At 39.7% G+C, this 23,097-nt stretch overlaps 1 protein-coding gene across 1 annotated transcript in view; it reads right to left on the bottom strand.

Moving 5' to 3' along the window:
- Positions 1–3,290: 3,290 nt before the first annotated feature.
- MCCC1 (methylcrotonyl-CoA carboxylase subunit 1) overlaps positions 3,291–23,097 on the bottom strand; it is a 60,915-nt gene continuing 41,108 nt past the window's right edge. The window contains exons 12-20 of the mRNA XM_070583228.1: positions 22,272–22,455; positions 20,000–20,109; positions 18,280–18,496; positions 16,679–16,765; positions 11,109–11,158; positions 8,082–8,219; positions 6,717–6,824; positions 4,457–4,528; positions 3,291–3,648 (exon numbers count right to left, since the gene is read on the bottom strand). Of these exons, the coding sequence (XP_070439329.1) occupies positions 3,520–3,648; positions 4,457–4,528; positions 6,717–6,824; positions 8,082–8,219; positions 11,109–11,158; positions 16,679–16,765; positions 18,280–18,496; positions 20,000–20,109; positions 22,272–22,455 (1,095 nt within the window). The 3' untranslated portion in view covers positions 3,291–3,519. The remainder of the gene's footprint in view (positions 3,649–4,456; positions 4,529–6,716; positions 6,825–8,081; positions 8,220–11,108; positions 11,159–16,678; positions 16,766–18,279; positions 18,497–19,999; positions 20,110–22,271; positions 22,456–23,097) is intronic.

Here is a 23,097-nt window from a genome sequence, read left to right on the forward strand (position 1 = left end):
CGGGGGGCTCTTAAATTTTGTTGTTTTCTTGGTTGTTGTAGACCTGAACACACTGCATCCAGAATGCTATTGTCAAAGATAAGGCAGCAAATGGCTTTCTTCCAAGTGTATGACTCAGGTTTTGATCCATGCCACATATGGATCTTATCCAAAAGGACAGCCACTTTTACGTCAAGGAGATGTGGACTGAGGTCTCCCTTTCCTACCCAGACCACCCAGCGCAGGCTTCCATATTCGGTGCCTCTTTTGGACTCGCTGTCTGCAGTTTCTCTCCACTTTCCAATCTGTACTCCAGACTGCGGACAGAAATAATTTTGAAAACTTGTCTGTTTGAAAATCTCCAGGGCTCCCAACTGCCTCCAGAATAAAGTCCTTTCCCCGCTGGGCAGCCACTTCCCCAGCCCCTCTCTGCCACGCCCCCGTGGCCCAGCCCCTGCCGGATCGCTCTGTGCCCTGAACATAGTGTGCACTTTCACGCCTGACTGTTATTATTAGCCCTTGCGAGTCCCTCTCCCTGCAATGGCCTTGTCTTACCTTCTTCCTCCATCTGGCAAATGGCTATCCTCCAAAGCCCAGATCAGATGTCACTGCCTCTCCCTTGGCTTCCTGACCCAAAGTAGAATTTATTACTCCGCTCAGCTGGCCCCCCAGCACACCTAGTGCACCAGTACATTGTACTACTTATTAGTAATTATATTTTTATATACAGCTGGATCCTGTTTCCCATTAATTAGGGCACAGGCAAAAATCATTTCTTACCATCTTTGTTTCCAGAGGCCCTGGGACACAACAAACGCTCTGTCTTTAGAATAAACAGATACAGTCATGTGCAAAGGAACTCTGCTCACATAGCACCACAACTGGCGATGATCTTAAAGAAGAATCCCACCAATGTGTGGGTAACCGGGCTTTCTGGCCTCAAATTCCTTCTATGCACATTACTACCTGTGATCAGCGGTCACTTAACAATGAAATAGAGAAGTACTCCATCTTGTCCCACTGAAGGATATGAAAGGGGACAAAGTACAACCCCAAATTTCCACCAAAGCACCTTCACTCTTCTCTCTTGTAAATAGAGGCAGTTTTATTTGGACAGGGGAAAAGGCTCTGTTGCTAAAAATATAGTTTAAAAAGCACTGGTTTAGATGGCCTAGTCCTTTATTACCTCATGCCTGAATACCTGTAAGAACTTCTTCCTAATTGGTTTTCCAGCCTCTCGTCTTTTTCTCCTCCATCCAACTTACATATTGCTGCCAGACGAAATTTTAGAAAACGTTTGAATTATAAAAAGTTTGTATGTAACATGTTGGTTGTGAAACATAATTTCATAATAAATATAACCAACCAACCATCCAGTCTTACAGCTAGAACATTAACAGTAGCTATCTGTGTATACCTCACCTATTGCAAACCCTTGCCTAATAACCTGGAGCTAACCAGTGACTTTAACTTTGAATTTTTATTTTATATATATATATATATATATATATATATATATCACTATATTGTTGACTTTGCTGATTTTATAAATTTGTAAATGTAGCACCATACCGCATGTATCTCCTCTAACATGCTATTTCAATCAGTATTATGATTCCAAGGTTCATCCATGTTGATGCTCTTAACCTGTTTATTGTGATGTTACACAGTATTCCACTGTGTCCCACACCACAGTTATTTACCCCTTCTCCTGCCAACCAATTGGGATTGTTTCCAATGCTTTGCTATTACGGGTAATGTGGCTATGAACATTCTTGGTGCACAAGTGCATCTGTGCATTTCTAGAAGTAGATGTTAGGTCATAGGGTAGGCAAATGTTCAACTTTGTGAAATAATGTCAAAGTTTCTTAATAGGGCTCTAATAGCCAGATAAATTTACCCCAAATCACTGCTTTCCCTGCTAAAAAATAATTCAGTCTAACCACTACACGCAAGACAAAATCCGAACCTGCCGCTCCATGCCAGTTACAATCTGGTCCCAACCAAAGTTTCATACCTTTTCTCTTACAGCTCCCTGTCCACCCCCAAGTACCCCCACTCTGGTTGGGCAGATCTGCTCCCAGATATAGAACACATGTTGTTCATTTTCAACAGTGAAGCCTTGCTCCTTCATTTCTATTCTACAACTCTCACCCCCACCTCTGCTCCGGGTTCTCCTTTCTTTATGAAACCTACCCTGATCACACCTGCCACAGAACTCTGTCCCCCCAGCTCCTAAAATACCTATTTTCTGCACCAGTCATATGACACCGGTCTTCACCCCCAACCACATCTTAGGATAATGAGTTTCATGTTGCCTTGTTGGAAAAATGGACATTCTAACTACGCTGTGTAATCAGATTTATTGGAGAACTCAGCATTTCCAATTTTAGCATTTGGTACCTTTCTCACCACTTTCTTGACAATGGAATTGCTTTCTTGGCAGCCAGGAGATAAAATAGCTTTGGATTTGATGTTTTCCCACATAACTTTTGACATGATTATGTCTTATTTTTCAAATTAAATCATAGGCATCTTAAAGTACAGAGGCCATCTATATTATTTCTTTGTATTCTCCACAGCATTTGACCTAGTCCTATATAGGCAGCAAGAACTCAATTCAACAAATATTTAACACGTCAGTGGATACGTGAAAACACAGAGGGCTGCGTATCCGTTAGTAATAGTGAGAAATAGAATCCAGACAAAAGTGAAGAAATAAAATTGACAGTGTTTTTTTCCTTAATGAAAAATATGTTTCTAGAAAAAAGTATTCAGCACAGCCAGGCTTTCTACACTTATCCACTCTTTCTTAAAATTATTTTTTCAAATTTATTCAAATTAAATATTAATAAATAATACATATAGCACACACAATTTAACTATTACATACACATATACATAGAAACATATGTATGAGTGTGTGTATATATTATACATATATTTGGACTAGCTTAGAAAGTGCAATAAAGGCAGAGCTAGTCTAGATAAAAACTTTCCAATCACAAAGACAAGAAACAAATAATTCATGTCTTTAAACTGCCTAATAAGTTACTCTTTGGTGGAAAAAAAAGTTGGTTGAGTTTAGCTCTATGGCTAATATGAATATTTTTATATTCATATGATATGATATATTCATATCATATGAATAATATGAAATATGTTACCACCCATTTTCATCATGATTGTAACTGGGAAATAATTCATTTAAACAACCTCTTCTCTTCCAGTCCTTCTCCTTTGGTCACAGTGCCGCCCACGTTCATAAAAGACACCACAGTGTATCAAATTTGAGGCAGACACAAACCACGTTAGCTTCCAATAAAAAAAGTATAAGTCAATTTTATTAATATGAAATATTTTGAGATGATTTATTGTATTTGTGACCCAAGTGCATGATTTTCCAGTACGAAAGGGTGTTAGCACAATCATTCAGTAAAACTGTTCATTAGACCCCAGAAAAGCAGGAAGGCACTTTGTTTTTGGTGTAGAGAGACGATATTTAAGATACTGCTTAATTGGCCATTTCTTTGATGGAGTTTATTCTGCTTCCCTTTTGTCAGATTCTTCCTCCTCGAACTCGACTAAAGGCGCGTGTCTATTGGCCTGAGAACCTTCTTTGTAGAACACGCTCTTGACCGTGCCGTCCTTTGGAGCCCTTATGATAAGCTGCAGAGACACAAGACGCGACAAACTGGCTGTGATACTGAGGACTGAGCATGCACCAAGTCAAGAAAGACAAAAAAGAAAAACGAAGCCAATTGTTCTGATGTTCTGTCGTCTGTCAGTGCTTCTCTACCTTTTCCATGTCACAGCACACAAAGGAAAGGATAATATTTTTATGGTGTGCTTGGGTGTCGAGCGGAGTCGTTACTTTGACACACCTCTAACACATTCAAGGTCACTAATTGGGAAGCTCTGGTCTAGCTGGTAATTCTCAAGTCAAACTTCACAGCAGACTCTCACCTGGGAAGGTTTTAAAAACTACAGATCCTTGGGCCCCACTCTGGGAGATGCTAATTCAAATGGTCTGGGGAAGTAGTTTTTAAAAGCTCCCCAGGTAATTATAACATGTAGCCGGAGCTGAGAACTACTGGCCTACAATTTCTAACTATTACAAAACCGCAACAGTTAATTTAATTTGATTGAGGTTTTCACTTTGATACTGACGCTTGGCACCCTAAGTTTGGCCTTAGAAAACACCCATAGTTAACATTCAGTTGAGTTACTGCCTGAATCTAAGCTATTGGTAATTTCATTAATTTCAGAATCAGAAATGACAGGTGCAATTTCGCAAAATTAAAAAGATGTATTTCAACAGAAGGATGGTTTGGTTTTCTTTCCTGCAGTTAATTCTTCATCAAGCCATGGCTCTTAACATTTAAAATGGTATTAATTTACAAAACAAGGCAAAAGAACAATTAGGTCTGATAACTCCCAAAGTTTACTCGGCAGCTGAACTCGTGATTTCACTCACCTCCATTTTCATGGCGATCATAACCATGAGAGGATCTCCAGCTTTGACTTTGTCTCCAGCTTTCACAAACACCTAGAGATTCAGAGCGATAGGTTGATATTTAAAAATGCAGAGGTCCTTTGTGGTCTGCAGACTTGGTATATAAACGTACACAGCAGAAGCATGAGTCTAGTGGTTGTCTTGTCTGCCAAAGACAAACGTACTGGTACAAACTGGAGACTAACAGGTCAGTCTGGCATTGCTGGCACTGTTGTCAGTGGGGGGCACTGCTCAGCTCCCCATCCCAACGCCCAGGCCATCTAGTTTTCCTTGAATCAGATGAATATGCTTTATATAGTTTGAGATCCGTTTGTTTTTCATGAACGGACAGACAAGACACACCGACAGGGCAGGACTACTATTCTTTGTTTCTTTTAAAGATTTTATTTTTTCCTTTTTCTCTCAAAACCCCCCTGGTACATAGTTGTGTATTTTTAGTCGTGGGTCCTTCCAGTTGTGGCATGTGGGATGCCGTCTCAGCATGGCTTGATGAGCGGTACCATGTCCCCACCCAGGATTTGAACCAGTGAAAGCCTGGGCCGCTGAAGTGGAGCATGCGAACTTAACCACTCGGCCACGGGGCTGGCCCCAAGGACTACTATTCTCGAATGTCTTCACCAGAGGCAGGGTAGAGGGTCTTGCCTGGTTTTCTAGTTTTCAGGTTGTCTAGAACAGTGTTTCAAGTCTTCAGTGCCCTGTGTAGTAAATGTATAGACAATCTGCATGTGACAGAATTAAACTTATTGGCAACCCCAGAAAAGTATCTCCACTTTCCTTTCTACACGTATAAATGAACTCATATATCCCATATGGTTTCACTGTCTTCTTGGTTAACGTGGTTACGAAGGAGTTTTTGGAAACATCACACAGTAGAGTTAGAATCTAAAGTCAATGTGTAGAGCCAAATTGTGAAAAACGAGAAACCCCCTGAAAGCCCCACTTATCACCCAACGCTGGGTGCTTTAGTAGCACCCGATAAAATCAATGATGTGGGTTTAGGGGCCAGTTATGTGGAAAATGTGCATCTTTGAATGAAAGATGCTGTGCACATCTTGTGCAGGGCTGCACATGATGAGAGGCCGGTGGGAACTGAGACTGAATGAGCTAAAGGCACATCCAAGTCTCCTAGTTCATATGCTTCCAGAGGGAATGGTGGGCGACATCACTCACACTATTTAAATAGTTTTCTTCCTTTTTTTTTTGTTCTATTATTTATTTACCTATTTATTTATTTTTTGAGGAAGATTAGCCCTGAGCTACTATCTGTGCCCATCTTCCTCTACTTTACATGTGGGACACCTGCCACAGCATGGCTTGATAAGCAGTGCATAGGTCCACACCTGGGATCCAAACTGGTGAAGCCTGGGCCGCCAAAGAAGAGCATGCAAACTTAACCTCTGCGCCACTGGGCCGGCCCCTATTAATTTACTTTTTTGCTGAGGAAGATTCGCCCTGAGCTAACATCTGTGCCAATCTTCCTCTGTTTTGTATATTGGTCGCTGCCACAGCATGGCCACTGACAAGTGGTGTAGGTCCGTGCCCAGGATCCAAACCCAGGTCACTGTAGTGCAGCACGCCAAATTTAACCACTAGGCCACGGGGCCAGCCCCAAAAGTTTTCTTCTTCTTCTTTTTTTTTGGTACCAAGAACATACAGTTGACATTTTAGGATTTAAATGCATTTGAGGGGACTCTACTGTATTCAAGCACATAAAAGGAGACTACTATCGATCATCATTTGAATTTATATCAGTATGGATCTCTACTCTGAATATACACTGCATTCAACACCAAACCACGTTGTTCTTCACCAATACCAGTCTCTCAGTTTTTTTTAACACAGATGCAATTATGTATATTAGAGAAAATGTTATTTCATGATAAAGTGTTTGCTGTTAAATTTAACATTAAAAAACAGCTCTTTTGGATATGGCTTGGTAAATGCTCCATTTTAATCCTAAAAAGACAATTTGGATTATTTGTACTTCGATAGAAATTCCCACTTTCAAAACCACAGTCTTTATCAGAAAATAGGTAAATAGGTGTTTTCACTGAAGACTGCAATATAGAACTTGAATCTATCATAGATCCTCTAGTTTTCCTGAAATGGATGCTTTCCGATGAGCAAGATTTAGAGGGAAAAAGCGTATATATGACAAAACTCAACAAAAACATTTATTGGGCCTTACTGGACATCATTTTACATACATTCATGTGATTACCTTTTCAATGGTGCCAGCCATAGGAGCTATGGTCCCTCCCTGAGTTCCTTCTGAACTCACTGAAGACAAGTATTTGGGGACTGGAATGTCAATCTGAATACTTCCTTCCTATAAACAGAACACAAACTGGAAATGAAATCAAGATCTTATTACTGTACTTTTACTAACATACCTAAAGTAACAATTGTTTTCAAGCTATTTGTTAAATATTAGTCATCTTTAACACCAGGGTTCCAATCTAGCTTTGTGACCTTGAGCAAATTACTAAACCCCTCTCGGTTTGGGTTTCCCATTATACAGGAGTAATGGTATACATGCCTCACAGGGGATTAAAGGAATTAACGTTTCTAACTGTTGGTAAAAGGTAGCCACTGTCTGGAAGCTATTTTTAGTAGCATTCCCACTATCAAGTGCTTACTCTAAGCCAGGAACTGTTCTTAACAATTATATATATTATGTCATTAATCGTCACAACAACCTTATTGAGGTAGGTACTGTTGTAATTCCTGTTTACAGATGGGGACCCCAAGCCCAGAAAGTTTAATTTGCCCAAGGTCACACAGCTGCTAAGTGGTGGGGCCAGTAATTGAACCAAGGCAGCTTCACAGTCCAGACTCACGCTCTTCATCACTCCACTATACTGCCTCTACATGCTGACTAGGGAAAGGAACGCCTGTAAGTGAGATCATCCTTGACTCCATATACGTCGTTTAATTACTGGAATACTAAGGCATCTCGTCACAAAGACTGATCTGTAAGATGGTTCCCAAATGTGAGAAGACTCCAAAGAGGGCACAGTATATTTGATAATCCATTCTCTTTTTTCTGCCCATGCAGAATTCTAAGGGCTCCTAACAAGCTCCCAAGCAAATCCACGCACAGACTGCCTCCATCATCTTGTGATTGCCAAGAGAACTCCACTGACCCCACCCACCTTGCTACTGCGCATCTTCCCCACAAGGAACGTCTGGTCCACAGACTCCTCTCTCAATGGTCACTTCCTCCCAAATCCCCAGGATCCCAAGAGCCAGGAAAATGGTGGTTGGGGAAAGCGTTCAGGAATCAAATCCCCATGAGAACATTGCCTACTGAGCAGGGAGACACTCTGACAAGAAGGGTGTAGGGACATCTTTCAAAGGAATCAAAGGAAGAAAATGCATGTGTCTATTAATGAGAATCTGTACGAACAAAAGAACTAGAGAAGGCAGGAATGTGGCAATAAAACAGAGCAGAGAGGGAAACAGAGAAAAGGTCACAGCAGTGATCGAAGAAAGTGGGATCTTTCTAAGCTCTTTTGGTGGAATGCCTCTGGTCAAGCAATTTTCTCCCAAACCCCAACAGTATCATATAAGGAAGAGACATTACCATGGAAAATAGGTAAATAGTGTTTTCCAGGATAATTAGCTTTGTTTTACTAGCAACTCCATTAACAGAACATTTTAGGTAGGTGCAGTCTCCCTCACTACAAAGATCACCAAGGACCTGGAAAGTTTTATCTTCAATCTGAAAAGACAGAAAAATAAGATCCTTAAAATAAATGAACAACCCTACAGAATTAATAAAATCAGAATCAATTTCTTACTATGAACAGTTTCAAAAGACAACACGTAAAATGTTTTTTTTAAAAAGCCATGTAAAACCTTTTCCCCTAAGATTTATAAAATACTCTAGAAAGAAAAAGCAGTAAGATAGTTAAATGGAAAAAAAAAAGTTATATAACACATCTATAGCACCATAATGCCACAGATAAAGATTCATTTAAGAATAGCAATGAAAATGTGAAATTGAAATATAAATCAAATTAAGCAAATTACTAAAATTTGATTGTGTATGTTCCATGTTAGTATTCATTTCTGAGTACTTAAAGTTAAATTTAGTTTTACTGTGCCAAAACCAGTCATGAAAAAACCCAGAACCACATAATTAGATGGTATTTCACCAACACGTAGATCCAGTTTATGGGTTTCAGTTATGATTTAAGAAGATAAATTAGCTGGAGATTGACCACAATTTTCTCACTCAAAGAGAGAGAGTGCCAAAAAATAGATTTCACACAATCTTTCAAGGAAGCTGACAAAAGGACATGAAACCTTTCTGTTTTAAAGAATGTTTTCTCATATACTCTAAAGAAAAAATTTCCTTACACGCAGAAAATCCATTTAAATCTTCTCTATTTTTCATTTCAATTCCCAGATGTTAGTATCAAAGTCCTGTGGCTATTCTTTTCAAATATATTATATAGGCTAAGGGGAAACAGGTCATATTGCACTATTTATACATTGGTGCTCATCTATTCTAAGTTAAATATGACATTTTCCTCTGCTTTGTAAACTACTAAAACAGCAATTTGAATGTTTGTGGAATTCTCAGAAAATAAAGGTTAGACTGGAAACAGTTTTGTTTAAAGATTTGCAAAACCACTAAATTTGTGAATTAAGTTCCAGGAGTAGATTAGTACAAATCTGCAATTTACCATTTACCAAGGGACAAGAAGTGGTCCCCATACCAGAGGCACCAATATGAATTACAACTCTCAAATACCAAAGTAAGTAGACTTTCTATAGCTTTTCTGAATCTCAGAGAAAGAAAACCAATGCGTCTCAAAGTGGGAGATCTAAAGCATATCATTAATAAATCCATTTTGCAGGATTTGAAATCTCTTAGCTCATATTAAAAATTATTTATTCTATGTTCTGAATTTGTATTTTACTATAGGAATTTGGTTGACTTCTCACATCGTTTTTTAACCTTTTCAGCATTTCATTTTGCCAGTGTAATGGACTTCTTTTAATTGAGAGCAATCATAAAAACTTTAGAGATTCTCAAAGTATGACCTGTGGATTCCTTGGGGTCCCCAAGACTCTGAAAAGTGGTCATCAAAATCAAGCTATTTCATAATAATACTGATGTTATGTGCATTTTTTACCCTCATCCTCTCACTTGTATACACTGGCATTTTCTTGAGACAGCAGGGCATGAGATTATGTTATCGCTCTGATGGAATGCGTGCTTGTGTAATCTTAGGTTTTAAAGTTTTCTCAGTTTATCCTACAACTCAACAACAATAAAAAAACCAATCTGATTTAAAAAATAGGCAAAGGACTTGAATAGACATTTCTCCCAAGAAGATAAACAAATAGCCAATTCGTGTATGAAAAGACACTCAACATCATTAATCATTATGAAAATGCAAACCAAAATCACAATGAGATACCACTTGACGCCCATGAGGATGGCTTTTTTAAGAAAGAAAAAACAACAACAACAGAAAGTAAGTGTTGGCAAGGATGTGGAGAAATTGGAACCCTTGTTGGTGGGAATGTAAAATGGTGCAGCTACTACAGAAAATAATATGGTAGGTTCCTCAAAAAATTCAAAATACAATTACCATAGGGTCCAGCAATTCTACTTCTGGTTATATGCCCGAAAGAACTGAGAATAGAGTCTTGAAGAGATATTCATATGTCCATGTTCATAGAAGCATTATTTATAAAAGCCAAAAGGAGGAAGCAACCCAAGTATCCATCAACAGATGAATGAATAGTGTGGTACATACAAACAATGGAATACTATTCAGCATTAAAAAAGGAAGAAAATTTTGACACATGCTACAACATGGAAGAACCTTAAAGACATTATGCTAAGTGAAATAAGCCAATCACAAAAGGCAAATGCTGAATGATTTAACTTATATGAGGTACCTAGAGTTATCAAATTCACAGAGACAGAAAGTAGAATGGTGGTTGCCAGGGTTTGGGGGGATGGTGGGGGTGTGGTGTTATAATTTAATGGGTACAGAGTTTCAGTTTTATAAGAGAAGAAAAATTCTGCAGGTGGATGGTGGTGATGGTTGCACAACAATGTAAATGTATTTCATGCCACTGAACTGCATGCTTAGAAATGGTTAAAATGGTAAATTTTCTTGCATATATTTTTAAAATATACATTAAAAAATAAATAAAAATGTTTTCAGTTTAATTTTCTAAATAGTAAATATTAATAGATGTAAACAACACAAACAAAAGTTCTTCGGGGAGCTTCAATAATTTTTAAGAGTGTTCAGGGGTCTTGAGACCAAAAAGTTTGAGAACTGCCGCTTTAGATGTAAATACATGCACACATTTTAGGGGCTTGTCAGGCGTTGGACTCAAAGGTATTATTTTTTACCAAGTTTTTATCCTTAAGTGAACCACAGCCAAACTGGATAAACAATCAGAGACTGTACAGGGGGTAATTCCCCCAAATTGTTTGAAATAAAAGCACATGACATTCTCCTAACTATAGTCATAATAGTCAATGGCTTAGGAGAAACCAGAGAGTGAAAAGAGACCCTACTCAGTACGAGACATCCGATTTAGCTCTGAACTGTAGAACAAAACCAATAAGGCTTACCTGCATGCTATATGACCCATCATGGTTATATGTTACAGCTATGGCTACATCTTTACGGAAAAGGGGGAAAAAATTGAAGAAAATTAGAAGACATTCAATAACTGAGATTCTAAAAATCTCACTTTCAACCTAAAGAAAACTAGCTGTTAGGGATATCAACCCTTTTAACTCCCAGACAACAAAGATTTAAAAAAGCAAGATCTATCAGATAGGTTGCAATAAGGGTGAATTTGAAACTTTTCTGTTTTAAAAAGTGGAGTTTTAACTCTTTTAATGTTGTAGGATATTTTAGATATTTTTGCCTCAACAAGAATGGCTGCAGTGTTACAGTAGAAAATGCAGTGAACTGGGAAAGAGAAGCTTTGGTTTAAGACCCACATCTGCCATCTGTGGTGGGATCACCCCTGCGATTTTGACTAAGTCATTTAAAACCTGAGTCTTGATTTTCTGATCCATTCTGACCCATTCAATGAACGTAACAATGATTAATTAAATGCAAAAGTGCTTTATAAACTGTAACGGACTACACAAATATAATATACAATATATCTATATTATTATGTGAATACAGAATTGGTTAAAGACTACTCTAGGAGACAGAAATCAAAAGCTTTGTGGGGTAGAGAATGCAGACAAAAGTCATTTCATCGATTCCTGACACTTTGACCGCCATTTTGATGCTGCCAGCTCAAATCTGTTTCCAGCCCTGACCTTCCTTCTCCAGAATTCTGATTAGTCATTGCCATTGCTCTATTTGCACCTGAAAATGAACACATTGGGTCCAACAAATCATCTTCCCCCTCCACCTGCTTTCTCTCCTGATCCGTGAGCACCATGACTGGCACAGCTATTCTCTTAGTCATTCAGGTCATAAAATCTGTCACTCTTGCTTTCTCCTTCTCCTTTGCCTTCCACCTCCAGCAGTCACCACAAAGTGCCACATTCTTCCCTTTGAATATCTGTCCTATGCTTTCTTCCTTTCCATTCCCATTGCTCTACCCTGATTCAGGCTGACGGCCTCCAGTTGGCTGAACTCTGAGGAGGTCCGCCAAGGACTTCAAGCTCAACACTTCCAGCTGATGTTTCCTAGCATGTTCCCACATTCAAATATTTGGCCTGGTATTGAAGGCACCAGACTCTCAGTCTTACTTCCCACCATTCTTCTACATAGCCCTATATTCCAACCAAATGAGAAAATGGGCCAATTAATATTCTCCCTATGTGCCCCCAGCCTTCCCCTCACTGTGCCTCATGCTCCTCCTTCACTACCTTACTGGGCCCCAGCCACACCAACTGAAACCCCACCCCTCATTCACACCTTGCTCAGTCACTGTCCTTGGGAAGAGTCTGTCCAGGTGGAATGAATTCTCTCTCCTCTGAACATTTAGCCTTCTACTTATAAAATACTATTAGGGGGCCAGCCCAGTGATGCAGTGGATAAGTTCTTACGTTCCACTTCAGTGGCCCAGGGTTCACTGGTTTGGATCCCAGGTGTGGACCTACACATGACTCATCAAGCCATGCTGTGGCAGCATCCCACATAGTAAACAGAGGGCGACTGGCAACAGATGTTAGCTCAGGGCCAATCTTCCTCACCAAAAATGGCTGATCTTCCTCACCCCACTATTATGATTCTCCCTTTGTCCAGCTTTATGACAGAGTGATTTTTCTCTTTATCAGTTGTTTTAAAGAATTGCAAAAATAAAAATGTCCACAAAAGTCAAGTATATAAGTACATAAAGTAAAAAGTGAAAGTGCTCTCTACTGCCCAGATGTAACTACTACCAAACACTTTAATGTATGAGTCCTTGCAGACCTTTTAAAATGCACATTCAAACTTATATTTCTGTTTTACAAAAATAGGATATTGTTAAACATATTGTTCTGCAACCAACTCTTTTTTATTAAATGTGACACACATATCTACTTTGTTCTTTCAAAGGTAGCAAGGGGGGGCTGGCCCGGTGGCACAGAGGTTAAGTGTGCATTTTCTGCTTTGGCGGCCCAGGGTTTGCCAGTTTGGATCCTGGGTGTGGACATGGTACTGCTTGGCAAGCCATGCTGTGGTAGGCGTCCCACATATAAAGTAGAGGAGGATGACATGGATGTTAGCTCAGGGTCAGTCTTCCTCAGCAAAAAGAGGAGGATTGGTGGCAGATGTTAGCTCAGGGCTAACCTTCCTCAAAAAAAAAAAAGAAAAGTAGCAAGGGGATAGTTTAGTAATAATGATGATGATGATGACAGGCTAATGTTTATCAACTGCTTGCTATATGCCGTACAATGAACTAAATGCTTTATATGTGTTGTCTCATTGAATATCCACAATAACCCAAGGAAGTAAATTACCACTACCATCCCCATTTACAGCTGAGGACTTTTGATGCTCAGAGAGAGTGTATGACTTGCCCAAGGGGCACAGACAAGAGGGTAGCCAGAATTCAAACCCATACAGTCCGGGGCCTGCACTGTTAACCACTTTGCCATCCACCTTCCCAACACATACACTTCTCCTTTGCCAAATGGTAAATTCCTTACAGGAAAAAATTAGGGACAATGACATCTTTTTTTCTCTTTTTCACATTACTTAGAATGTCTATTTTTTCAAAAACTTTGTACTGAATGTATGAATGAATGAAAGTTCTCCACCCTATCTTGTCAATATCTTTAACCCTTCTTAAGAGAAAATGCATCCAGTTACACCAGATCAGTTTTCTTTCACTTTATAAAATATGAAAAGTATTTAACTGACATGAATGCCAACAGCATCATAGTAAAGACACTGCCGGGAAAACTCTAAATTCTTTTATATATTGTAGGGCAACTGATCTTGCTCCTCCCTCCCCTAGATAGCTCTCGGCCCCAAAGAGAACCTTAAACATCCTCTGATATATTTAATAAAGTATGGAACTTCAGCATGGTGCAGTCTTAGGTAAGCACATGCACCCTGGAGTGTGGGTGCAAATTCTGGCTCCACCAACTACTTTTGGTGTGCCTTTAAGAAATTTATTGCTCTCTCTAAGCCTTTGTTCCCTATTTATAAAGTTGACACAAATAATAACACTGATCTCATTGGCCTGTTCCAAAAATTCAAATGAGATGCATGGAAAGTGCTTAACACAATATCTGACACATACCAAACACTCAATAAATGTTAGCTTTTATTATTATCATTATTATTATTACTATTATTATTGAAGGGTTCTGTGAAACATGGCCACTAGTAACGAAGTAAGACTATTTTTCAAGCCTTGAATATTTAAAATACATGGTCATTCTCACTGAGACCATTAAAAGCTGGTTCTACTTTATTTATTTACCTATTTATTTATTTTGAGGAAGATTAGCCCTGAGCCAACTACTACCAATCCTCCTCTTTTTGCTGAGGAAGACTGGCCATGAGCTAACATCCATGCCCATCTTCCTCCACTTTATATGTGGGACGCCTACCACAGCATGGTGTGCCAAGCACTGCCATGTCCACACCTGGGATCTGAACCGGTGAACCCCGGGCCACCGAAGCAGAATGTGTGCACTTAACCGCTGCGCCACCGGGCCGGCCCCCTGGTTCTACTTTAGATTCATAAATGCTTCCGGCCCTTAGACTTTCTGTCTGGTGCATTCTCTTAACCAACCATGGTCACTGCTGACCAGCATTTATTAGAGACTCATCACAACATTTCTGAAAGCTATTACATTCAGACCTGGATTACTGTTGAAAAATTCTATCAAAGGGATGGAGTGACCAGCAATCATGTTGGCTTCTCCATTATGTATTTATTTATTTTTTAATTAAAATTTTAAAAAATTCCAAGAAATACACAATAACTCAAAACACTGCTCAGTTCTTAGAGAAGATTCATGCCAAATAATAGTTGGCTCATGTGAATTATAATCACACAAGTGGTTTTTCTGTTAATTTAGGTTGAAGAGGGCACTGAAACTTTATTGCTGCTGATACTCGTATTTAGCGTATAGCAGTCTAGGGTAAGACACGCCCAGAGTTTGGAGGCTATTTTTCAGGATGCAATGAATGAACTTACCAGAATAAAATGGATAGGTTAACCATTTGCAGAACGCTACTCTGTAAGGGATGTTTGCAAACTTTCTTTCCATATATTCAATGCACTTAAGGTAATGGCCATCTAGGCTCAGGATGAAAAAAATACCTAAAGAGCTGCAGCCCAATCAACTTCTGTGAACCAAGAATTTGTTAATAAGTGAGTGGGTATCTCCATAGAGTTGAGGTAAAGAAGACCCTACTCTGTCCACGGACAAGAGTGCTGTGATGAGCCGGTAGGGGGATTCTCTTCTACCTGATAGGCACATTGTCATAACGGAGCTATCATAGTCCAGCGACACCTCACACTCAAGGCTATCCAGCCCTCCCAGCTCTGACCGCACACTCATCTGGCTTCCCAGGCAAACTGTCCCGCAGCAGAAGGGATACAGCCAGCAGCTGTCACAGGATTCTGGTCCCTCTGGGACATTGTTCCAGCCATAAATTTATGAACTGCCTTCAGGCTTCGGTGTCAGCCTCTCCTGAGTTCAGTTACAGTAAATCAGCCCCCACCCTGAGGATACTCATATTAGTTTGCAATCAAAAATCAATTTTCACTGGAAAAATGGTGGAAATAGCACAGGAGTCAAGGTCAGAACAACCGGGTGTCCGTCTTGGCTCTGCCACTCAATCGCCTTGAGTAAGTTACTTCACCTTCCGTGTGCAGTTTCATCAGCCACATGTCGGTGACAGTGACTCCCCCTTGGTTGTGGTGAAGATAAAAATTTATACATGATAAGGCACTTCATAAATCTTAGCTCATTAGGAAGCCACTTCCACCTGAAACACTGCCTGAGCAGTGGGTAATCCTCCCTCCTTCAAATAGTTCTGGGTATTTTTAAAATTTTAAAGTAATACAATTTCACTGAAGAAAAATCGCAAAGAAAGTATAAAAAAGTGAAGGGAAAAAGGATCACCTCAAATCCCAGCAGCCAATGGTAACCTCACTGACATTTTGGGGTATTTCATGTCATTCATTTTGCTATCTATGCTTTATGACGTATTTTTAGAATATTTATAAAATATACAAAAAGCGTAAAGAAAATAAATAAATGTCCTTAACTCTACCACCCAGAGCCAATCAAATCTATTATTTTGGCATACTTCCTTCCAACGTTTAGGCTAGAGATCTTAAAAAATGTGATTGACTGATTGTGGATAGGCTGAGTCTTTTTTTTTCAGGTAAATGTGATATATTTCTATGAAGCACGTTTCTTTTTTTTCTTTTAAAGATGGCCACCTGAGCTAACAACTGTTGCCAATCTTTTTTTTTTTTTCTGCTTTTTCTCCCCAAATCCCCCTGAACATAGTTATATATTTTAGTTGTGGGTCTTTCTAGTTGTGGCATGTGGGATGCCACCTCAGTGTGGCCTGACGAGCGGTGCCATGTCCGCGCCCAGGATCCGAACCAGTGAAACCCTGGGCCACCAAAGTGAAGTGGAGAGCGCATACTTAACCACTGGATCACAGAGCCAACCCCCACACATTTCTCTTTTAATAAAACATTACTCACTGTTTTCACCATCCCTAAGAGTCACGTTTCTGGTGTAACAGGTATTCAGTCTTCTTCCACTGCTGGATGCAAAAGGAGAATACTGATCTAAAAAAAAATTTAAAACTCAACAACAAATTTCGAAACATCAAGCCTACTAAATTTACACCTTACAAAAGAAAACACAAAACACAGGTTCTACAACTGGCAGCTCAAAAGTGTTTTCTTTATTCTTCTCATTGCTTTGAATTTAAATTAGACATTTTCATTTACATTTCAGGGAATTTCATATGAAAAATCCCAGCTTCTCTTGAAAAGTCTGAATATTCACAGCCTAAATTCTTATTCTCTGATGGCTTAAGTGGCACAGTGGTCACCCCTTTTTGGTAGGGTAAATGCAGTCCAGGTCACCCAAATCACTATTTTTCCTTCACCTGCCCTCTTTCATTCTATGCCACTGGTCCAGCCTGCAGGCATTTAAGAATACAGCCTTTGTTGGACAATATCCAGGAGCTACAACATAGCTAACCTGAAACAATTTATTCTGAAGCTCATATCTGTGCCAGTTATACATTTTACAAAGGAAAGTAAGAGTAAGAGGATACTTTATTCTAAAAATGCTAAGTTCAGGCTTAGGAATACCATATGCGGCATATTTAGGTGCATTCATTTAACGTAAAAGGACAAAATGAGGATAGAGCACAAATCTCCTAAAGATGTAGTTATATATTTTAAGCTTTCAATATAACGTTCTTGAATGAATCCAGAAATCAAAGATCCTAATAATAGGATCCTATAATAATAATAACATAAAAATCCTAATAATAATGAAGAGATAAATGGATTCGTTTTTTTTTTTCCTGTTTGCTTCAAAGGTCAGAGTTAGCCTGAGTGAATATTTTGGAGCAAGTTTGGGAGAACTTGGATTTTGCTCAATTTAGAGGGAAGAACTTTTTAATGGAGAACTGACCAAAACTGTAATAAGCAAATGAATTTCCAGCTTCCTGAACTCTTAGGAAGAGGATAGGCAACAATTAGTGGGGATGCTGACGCAGGGATGCACCCGTGTGCAGCCAGGATGAATCCCTGCCTTAGTCCTTCCTATGCTCAGACTCTATGACACGATGAAATACCTAGGTTTCTAGTTAGTCAGAAATTTGATCACAGAATGGAAAAAGAGAGGAGGAAATAACTCAATAATAAACCACGGGTAATCCAAGGGAATCTGAGAGTCTCCAGCGCTCTGTCTTTGGTCTCCTGGGCCAGGGAAGTTGCTGCCGGTACAGAGGACACAACAAAGTAGGCCACAAGGAGTGGTGAACAAAAGAAGTTGGAAGGGATCAGCACAGGATGAGGGAAGAACTAGTGTTTGGTTGAAAAGAGATCCACCTCTACATTGCTAGGGGATTAGTTAAGTTATACTCAATGGGTTAAAAAGTATTTATGGGTGTATCCACGATATGTGAAGAGCTCTACTTCATACTAAAAAACACATTAGCAGAGATGGTGCCAATCACCGAGAGAAGAAAAGGGAGGCAAGAGCGGCATGAAGAAAGAAAAGCACATTCAATGATTATTCATAAAATCTTGACCAGCAGAGGAAAGAGAAAAGCATTCTGTACCCTGCGTCTGCATTTTGAAAACCTCAGACATAGCCTTCTCCTTGAGAATGAGACCCAGAGCTGCCTGGCACAGAACCTCGTTGGCGGCAGCCTTCCGATGCGGCAACAGTTCTTCACGGTGTCGAGGGATGAAATCAGTGTGCACGTTCCCTGCTTCGAACTCCGGGTGGCCAGACAGGCGGAGGAGGAAGTCAATGTTGGTGTGCAGTCCGACAATCTAGGAAGAGAATAAAGCCCACAACCCCATTGAGTGGGGAAAACAACAGATTCAGAAAAGCATTTTTATGTCATCTGCTCCTTCTACTAAGTACTTTCTGCTATGGGAAAAATAAAAACCTACTAAGGTACCATTGGTGATTAGACAACTCTCAGGAAAAACAAAACAAAACAAAAAAACTCACTTCACCATCACTATATATCTGGACTGAACACTTAAGACCACGTTTTACTACGATATAGAGGACATAGGAAATGGTGTTCGGGTGGGCAGTGCGGAGACATTTAATTGACTCAGGTTAGGAAAGCAATAAACACTAAGAAACTTAAATGGAATTTATTTGCAAGATATTGAAGAACCGCCACTCAGAGCTCTCCCACAAAACAGGAAGACTGCAAACAGAGGGCAGGATTGCTACGCTGGGGAGAGGACGGGATTAAATGACCTCAAAAGAGCTTTCTTCCAATACCAACATCCAAATTTTACACACTGATATAAAAATTAACCCAAATCCACCTAACAAATGAGATCAAGGGTAAAACCAGCTATCTGAGTCTCGGGTTTATTCATTTATTCATTCACTCATTCACCCACTCATTCATTTATTTAACAGCCATTTACTGAGCACCTTTTAGGTGCCAGGCCCTGATCCAGGTACTGGGGACACAGTAAGGAACAGAATATACAAGTCCTTGCCCTCTCAGAGCTTACCTGCTAGGGACAGATAACAAGCAATATCTATAAACAAATATCTAATATAATGTCAGGTGATATGAAGAAAAATAAAGGCTGGCTAAGGGGAGAGAGAACAGCAAGGGGTCCTATTTTAATGGAGTGGCGCAGGAAGGACTCTGAGGAGGTGAGCAGGGGCTGAGGGCGGTGAGGAGGGAGTCTGAGATCATGTGGGGGAAGAACATTCTGGAAGAGAGAACAGAAACACATGGCTCCATGCAGGGTGTGTCTATGGAATGACAAGGAGGCTGGCATGGTTGAAGCCACAGAGATCAGATGTTTGATCAAATTAATGACATGTAACAATCTGAATATCATGGTTTAATAAAAAATCCTTCTGTGAAGTAAATCGGAGTGGTAGGGGACTTACTGGGCCAAGAAAATTAATGTGCTACAGAAAGGCAATAATCTCTATCAAATGGATAAAACCGAACATAAGTATTTTCCTTTGAAGAAAATAACACGAGACTGTAGGCCACACTTGTGTAGCTGGCCTTATCTATGGGATGAATAGGAATTTCACTGAAGTGTAACACTGACACTAATACTTCTAGTCCCGCAATCTTTCGTTTCCAGCTGAAATCAAGAAGCCCTCAAACCCTACCCTGACCCACGGGAAATTCTTCCAGGGGAAATTATTTTGTTCGTGATATATGGGTAATTGGTGGAAATAAGTTTACAAAGACAAAGGCTGACCAATCGTGGCAGACATGCTTGGCTGTAGAGATACAAAGAGCATCAGGGTCACCAACATGGCCCCAGGTCACTTACGTTGTACTGACGAAGGCTGTACCTCAGCTTCGTCAAGGCCGCCTGGCGATCTGCAGCCCATACGACCAGCTTTGCAATCATGGGGTCATAATGCACTGAAACTTCATCTCCTGAAATTGAAAAACCACAGTAACCACTCTAAGTCAAAACCAAAAGGAATACGACAAGCAAGACCTTCTGATGGGGCTTTACGTACATTTCACACTTAATCCTCACAAACCCCTGCACAATGGATATTGTTACTACCATTTTATTCATGAAAAACTGAGGCTCACAGGGGTTTAAAAACTTTCAAATCTAAGGAGAGCGTGGCCATCCTGGAGCACCAGGCCCTAAAAATAGTGACTCAATGACACCCAGGCTGCTTTTCCCCCATCCTATCTTCTTCTGAACCTTCTCTTCCCTCTCATTTTCAAAGTCAGTGCAGACTCCCCCTACTTTCTCATATCACAATCACGTTTGCCCCTAGCGTTCCCTTCCCTCTACCCCCTCAGATTCCTCAACAGAAAAATGAGGAAATAATTCCTCTATTCTGCGGGGTTGTTGGGAGGATTGACAGTAGGGTGCCAAGTGCCATACCTGGCAGAGCTGATAAATGAACAGCAGCTCTCATTACTACTAGGGTCTTAGAGAATAAGAATCTGAACCACGCACATTTCACTGGTCAGAAATGGCTCAAGTCAAAAGGATGCAGTGTATTACAAAGAATTCTAATCCAGGACATTTTTGTGATTTTGGCAGGTCACTTGACCCCTCTCAACCACAGGGTCTTCCTCTATAAAATCAAGGGGTTGGATTACATTCCTTTATCCCTCCACCCATCCACTCAGCCACCCACCCATCCATCATCCACCCACCCACTCACCAACGCATACTGAACACCTTCTAGGCCTAGGCTTGAGCAAGGTGCTGCAAATATAACATGGAAGACCTAGTCCCACCCTTAAGAATCTTACAATCTAATGAGGAAACTAGACAAGCAGTAAAAGATCACCATAAGATAATACAAGGGCAATGCCAGAGGATTACACTGGGGCCCGGGGAGCACAGCAGAGGAAGGTCAGGGAAGCTTCTTGCACCTTTATTAAATTACACTGCACACTGTGCTTGCCGCACAGATTCTTTCTTTTCTATTGCAAGTGCTCTCTTTTTTCTCTAAGATGTTCTGCTTTTAAGTCAAAACAATTTACTGATAACCAAATCTTGCTGTGGTTTAGCCAGAGCTCTCAACATTCTGCCAATTTATCAAGAAGTCTGAATTCCTCATTTTGGCTTTCAAAACCCTGTATGATTAGCTCTCAACCTACATCTCCGGCCACATCTCCAACTACTCACCATCCTGAACCCTTTTCTCCGGCCACATATTTTCTCACAGTTCTTTGAACACACCTTTAGTTAATTTCCTTTTTCTTCACTTTTCTGTATGTTATTAAATCTGCCTACTCAAATCTACTCCAGACATCCTCTTAGAAATGTGTCCTGATTATATCAGCCTAACATAACCTCTTAATCTGAGAATTGCTATATTCCATCACTCACCACCTGGATCATTTCTCTGGCAACTAAAGTTAAGGTGGCAGTGGACAGTGTGGCTCAGAGCATGGACTCTGGGGGTCTGAATCTTGGCTCCCAGGGTCACTTAACTTCTCTGTGCCCTCATCAAGAGAAGGTTTCCTCATCTGGAAAATGGGGGCGATAATAACGCCTACTCATAGCATAGTTCTCATGGTTAAAGGAGCCCATATAGAAAATTCATCTAGAACAGTGCCTGTACATAGTAAGTGCTAAATAATTGTTAGTTATGACCATTGTTATTAATCATATACTGAACTGTCATAGCTCTTGCACTATTGTTTTTACTTTTATTTATTTCATTACTGTTTAGCGTATACTAAGTTTATATATTAGTTCTCCAGCTTGACTTTAAGTCCCTTGAAGGCAGAGTGCCTTGGGCATAGCAGATATCAGTCACCTTAAAACATTTTTGGAACTAGGCAAAGTAAAAATTTTAAAAGGTACACACAAAGTACTTATTGCTTAGGTTTGACCAAGTATTGCTGCCTTTCAAAAAAAGGTGTATTGTTTAAGAATACTAATTATTCTCTAAAATTATTCCAGAAGGAAAAATAAAGATGAACGAGAAACTAATTAAATCTCTTATTTTAAAACATACTAGACATTTCCACAAGACACAGGAAAAAGACCCCGTCCAAAAATAATAACTTACTAAAAATTCAAGAACACTGAGACTTTTTGTTTTATTTAGCTCTACCTTGCCGTACTCCGGTTTCAATCCTGGTGGAAAGGTCTGCTTGAGGAGTGGAGAGGTACACTAATGGTCCAGCCCCCGGCATGAAGTCATTGCTAGGATCTTCTGCATATATTCTAGCTTCAAAGGCGTGGCCCTGCAGAGTTATCTCCTCCTGGCTCAAAGGAATTTTCTCTCCTGCTGCAATCTGGTAAAAGAGGAGAATGTGCTTCTTATGAAAACCCGCCCTATACCAGCTATGAGGCTTAGTAAGTTAATGGTCTCGCCTCTTCCTACATAAAATGTAAATCTGGACTTGTTATGAAGCCAAATAACAACTACTTATTTTAGCCACCCACTTGAGTATTGGGCAAAAGCAAAACGCAGATGCAGCTTGGAAGTGATGTATTAATTACAATGGGTTTCTACAGTTTTTAAAAAGAAAAAATGGGCAAACTGATGACTAAATTATAAACATAAAAATCAGTGTTTTTTCAATATAATTGAAACCAAAATTTCTTACTGGCAAGATATTCTCAGTTTTCATTTAAAACATTAGCACTCAGTTACCAAATCAATGTTTTTTTATAGTAAGTTATTAGTTGGTGTGGAGGACTACATTCACAGTTATGGCTAAAACGTGGCATTAGCCATCTTTGTAATCTTCACCACCAAGTCAGTGATGAAGAAAAACAGAAGGGGGAACATGACAGTTTTTCAATTTTGTTATGTTTACATATATTGCATGATACCAGATTATAAACAGGATGATCAGTATTGTTTATTACTCAATAATTATTATTATTTTGGCTATTATGTACCAATACAACAAATCTCTCTCTTCAACTGG

Source organism: Equus przewalskii, chromosome 18 (assembly GCF_037783145.1).
Source record: "Equus przewalskii isolate Varuska chromosome 18, EquPr2, whole genome shotgun sequence".
NCBI classification, from domain to species: Eukaryota; Metazoa; Chordata; class Mammalia; order Perissodactyla; family Equidae; genus Equus; species Equus przewalskii.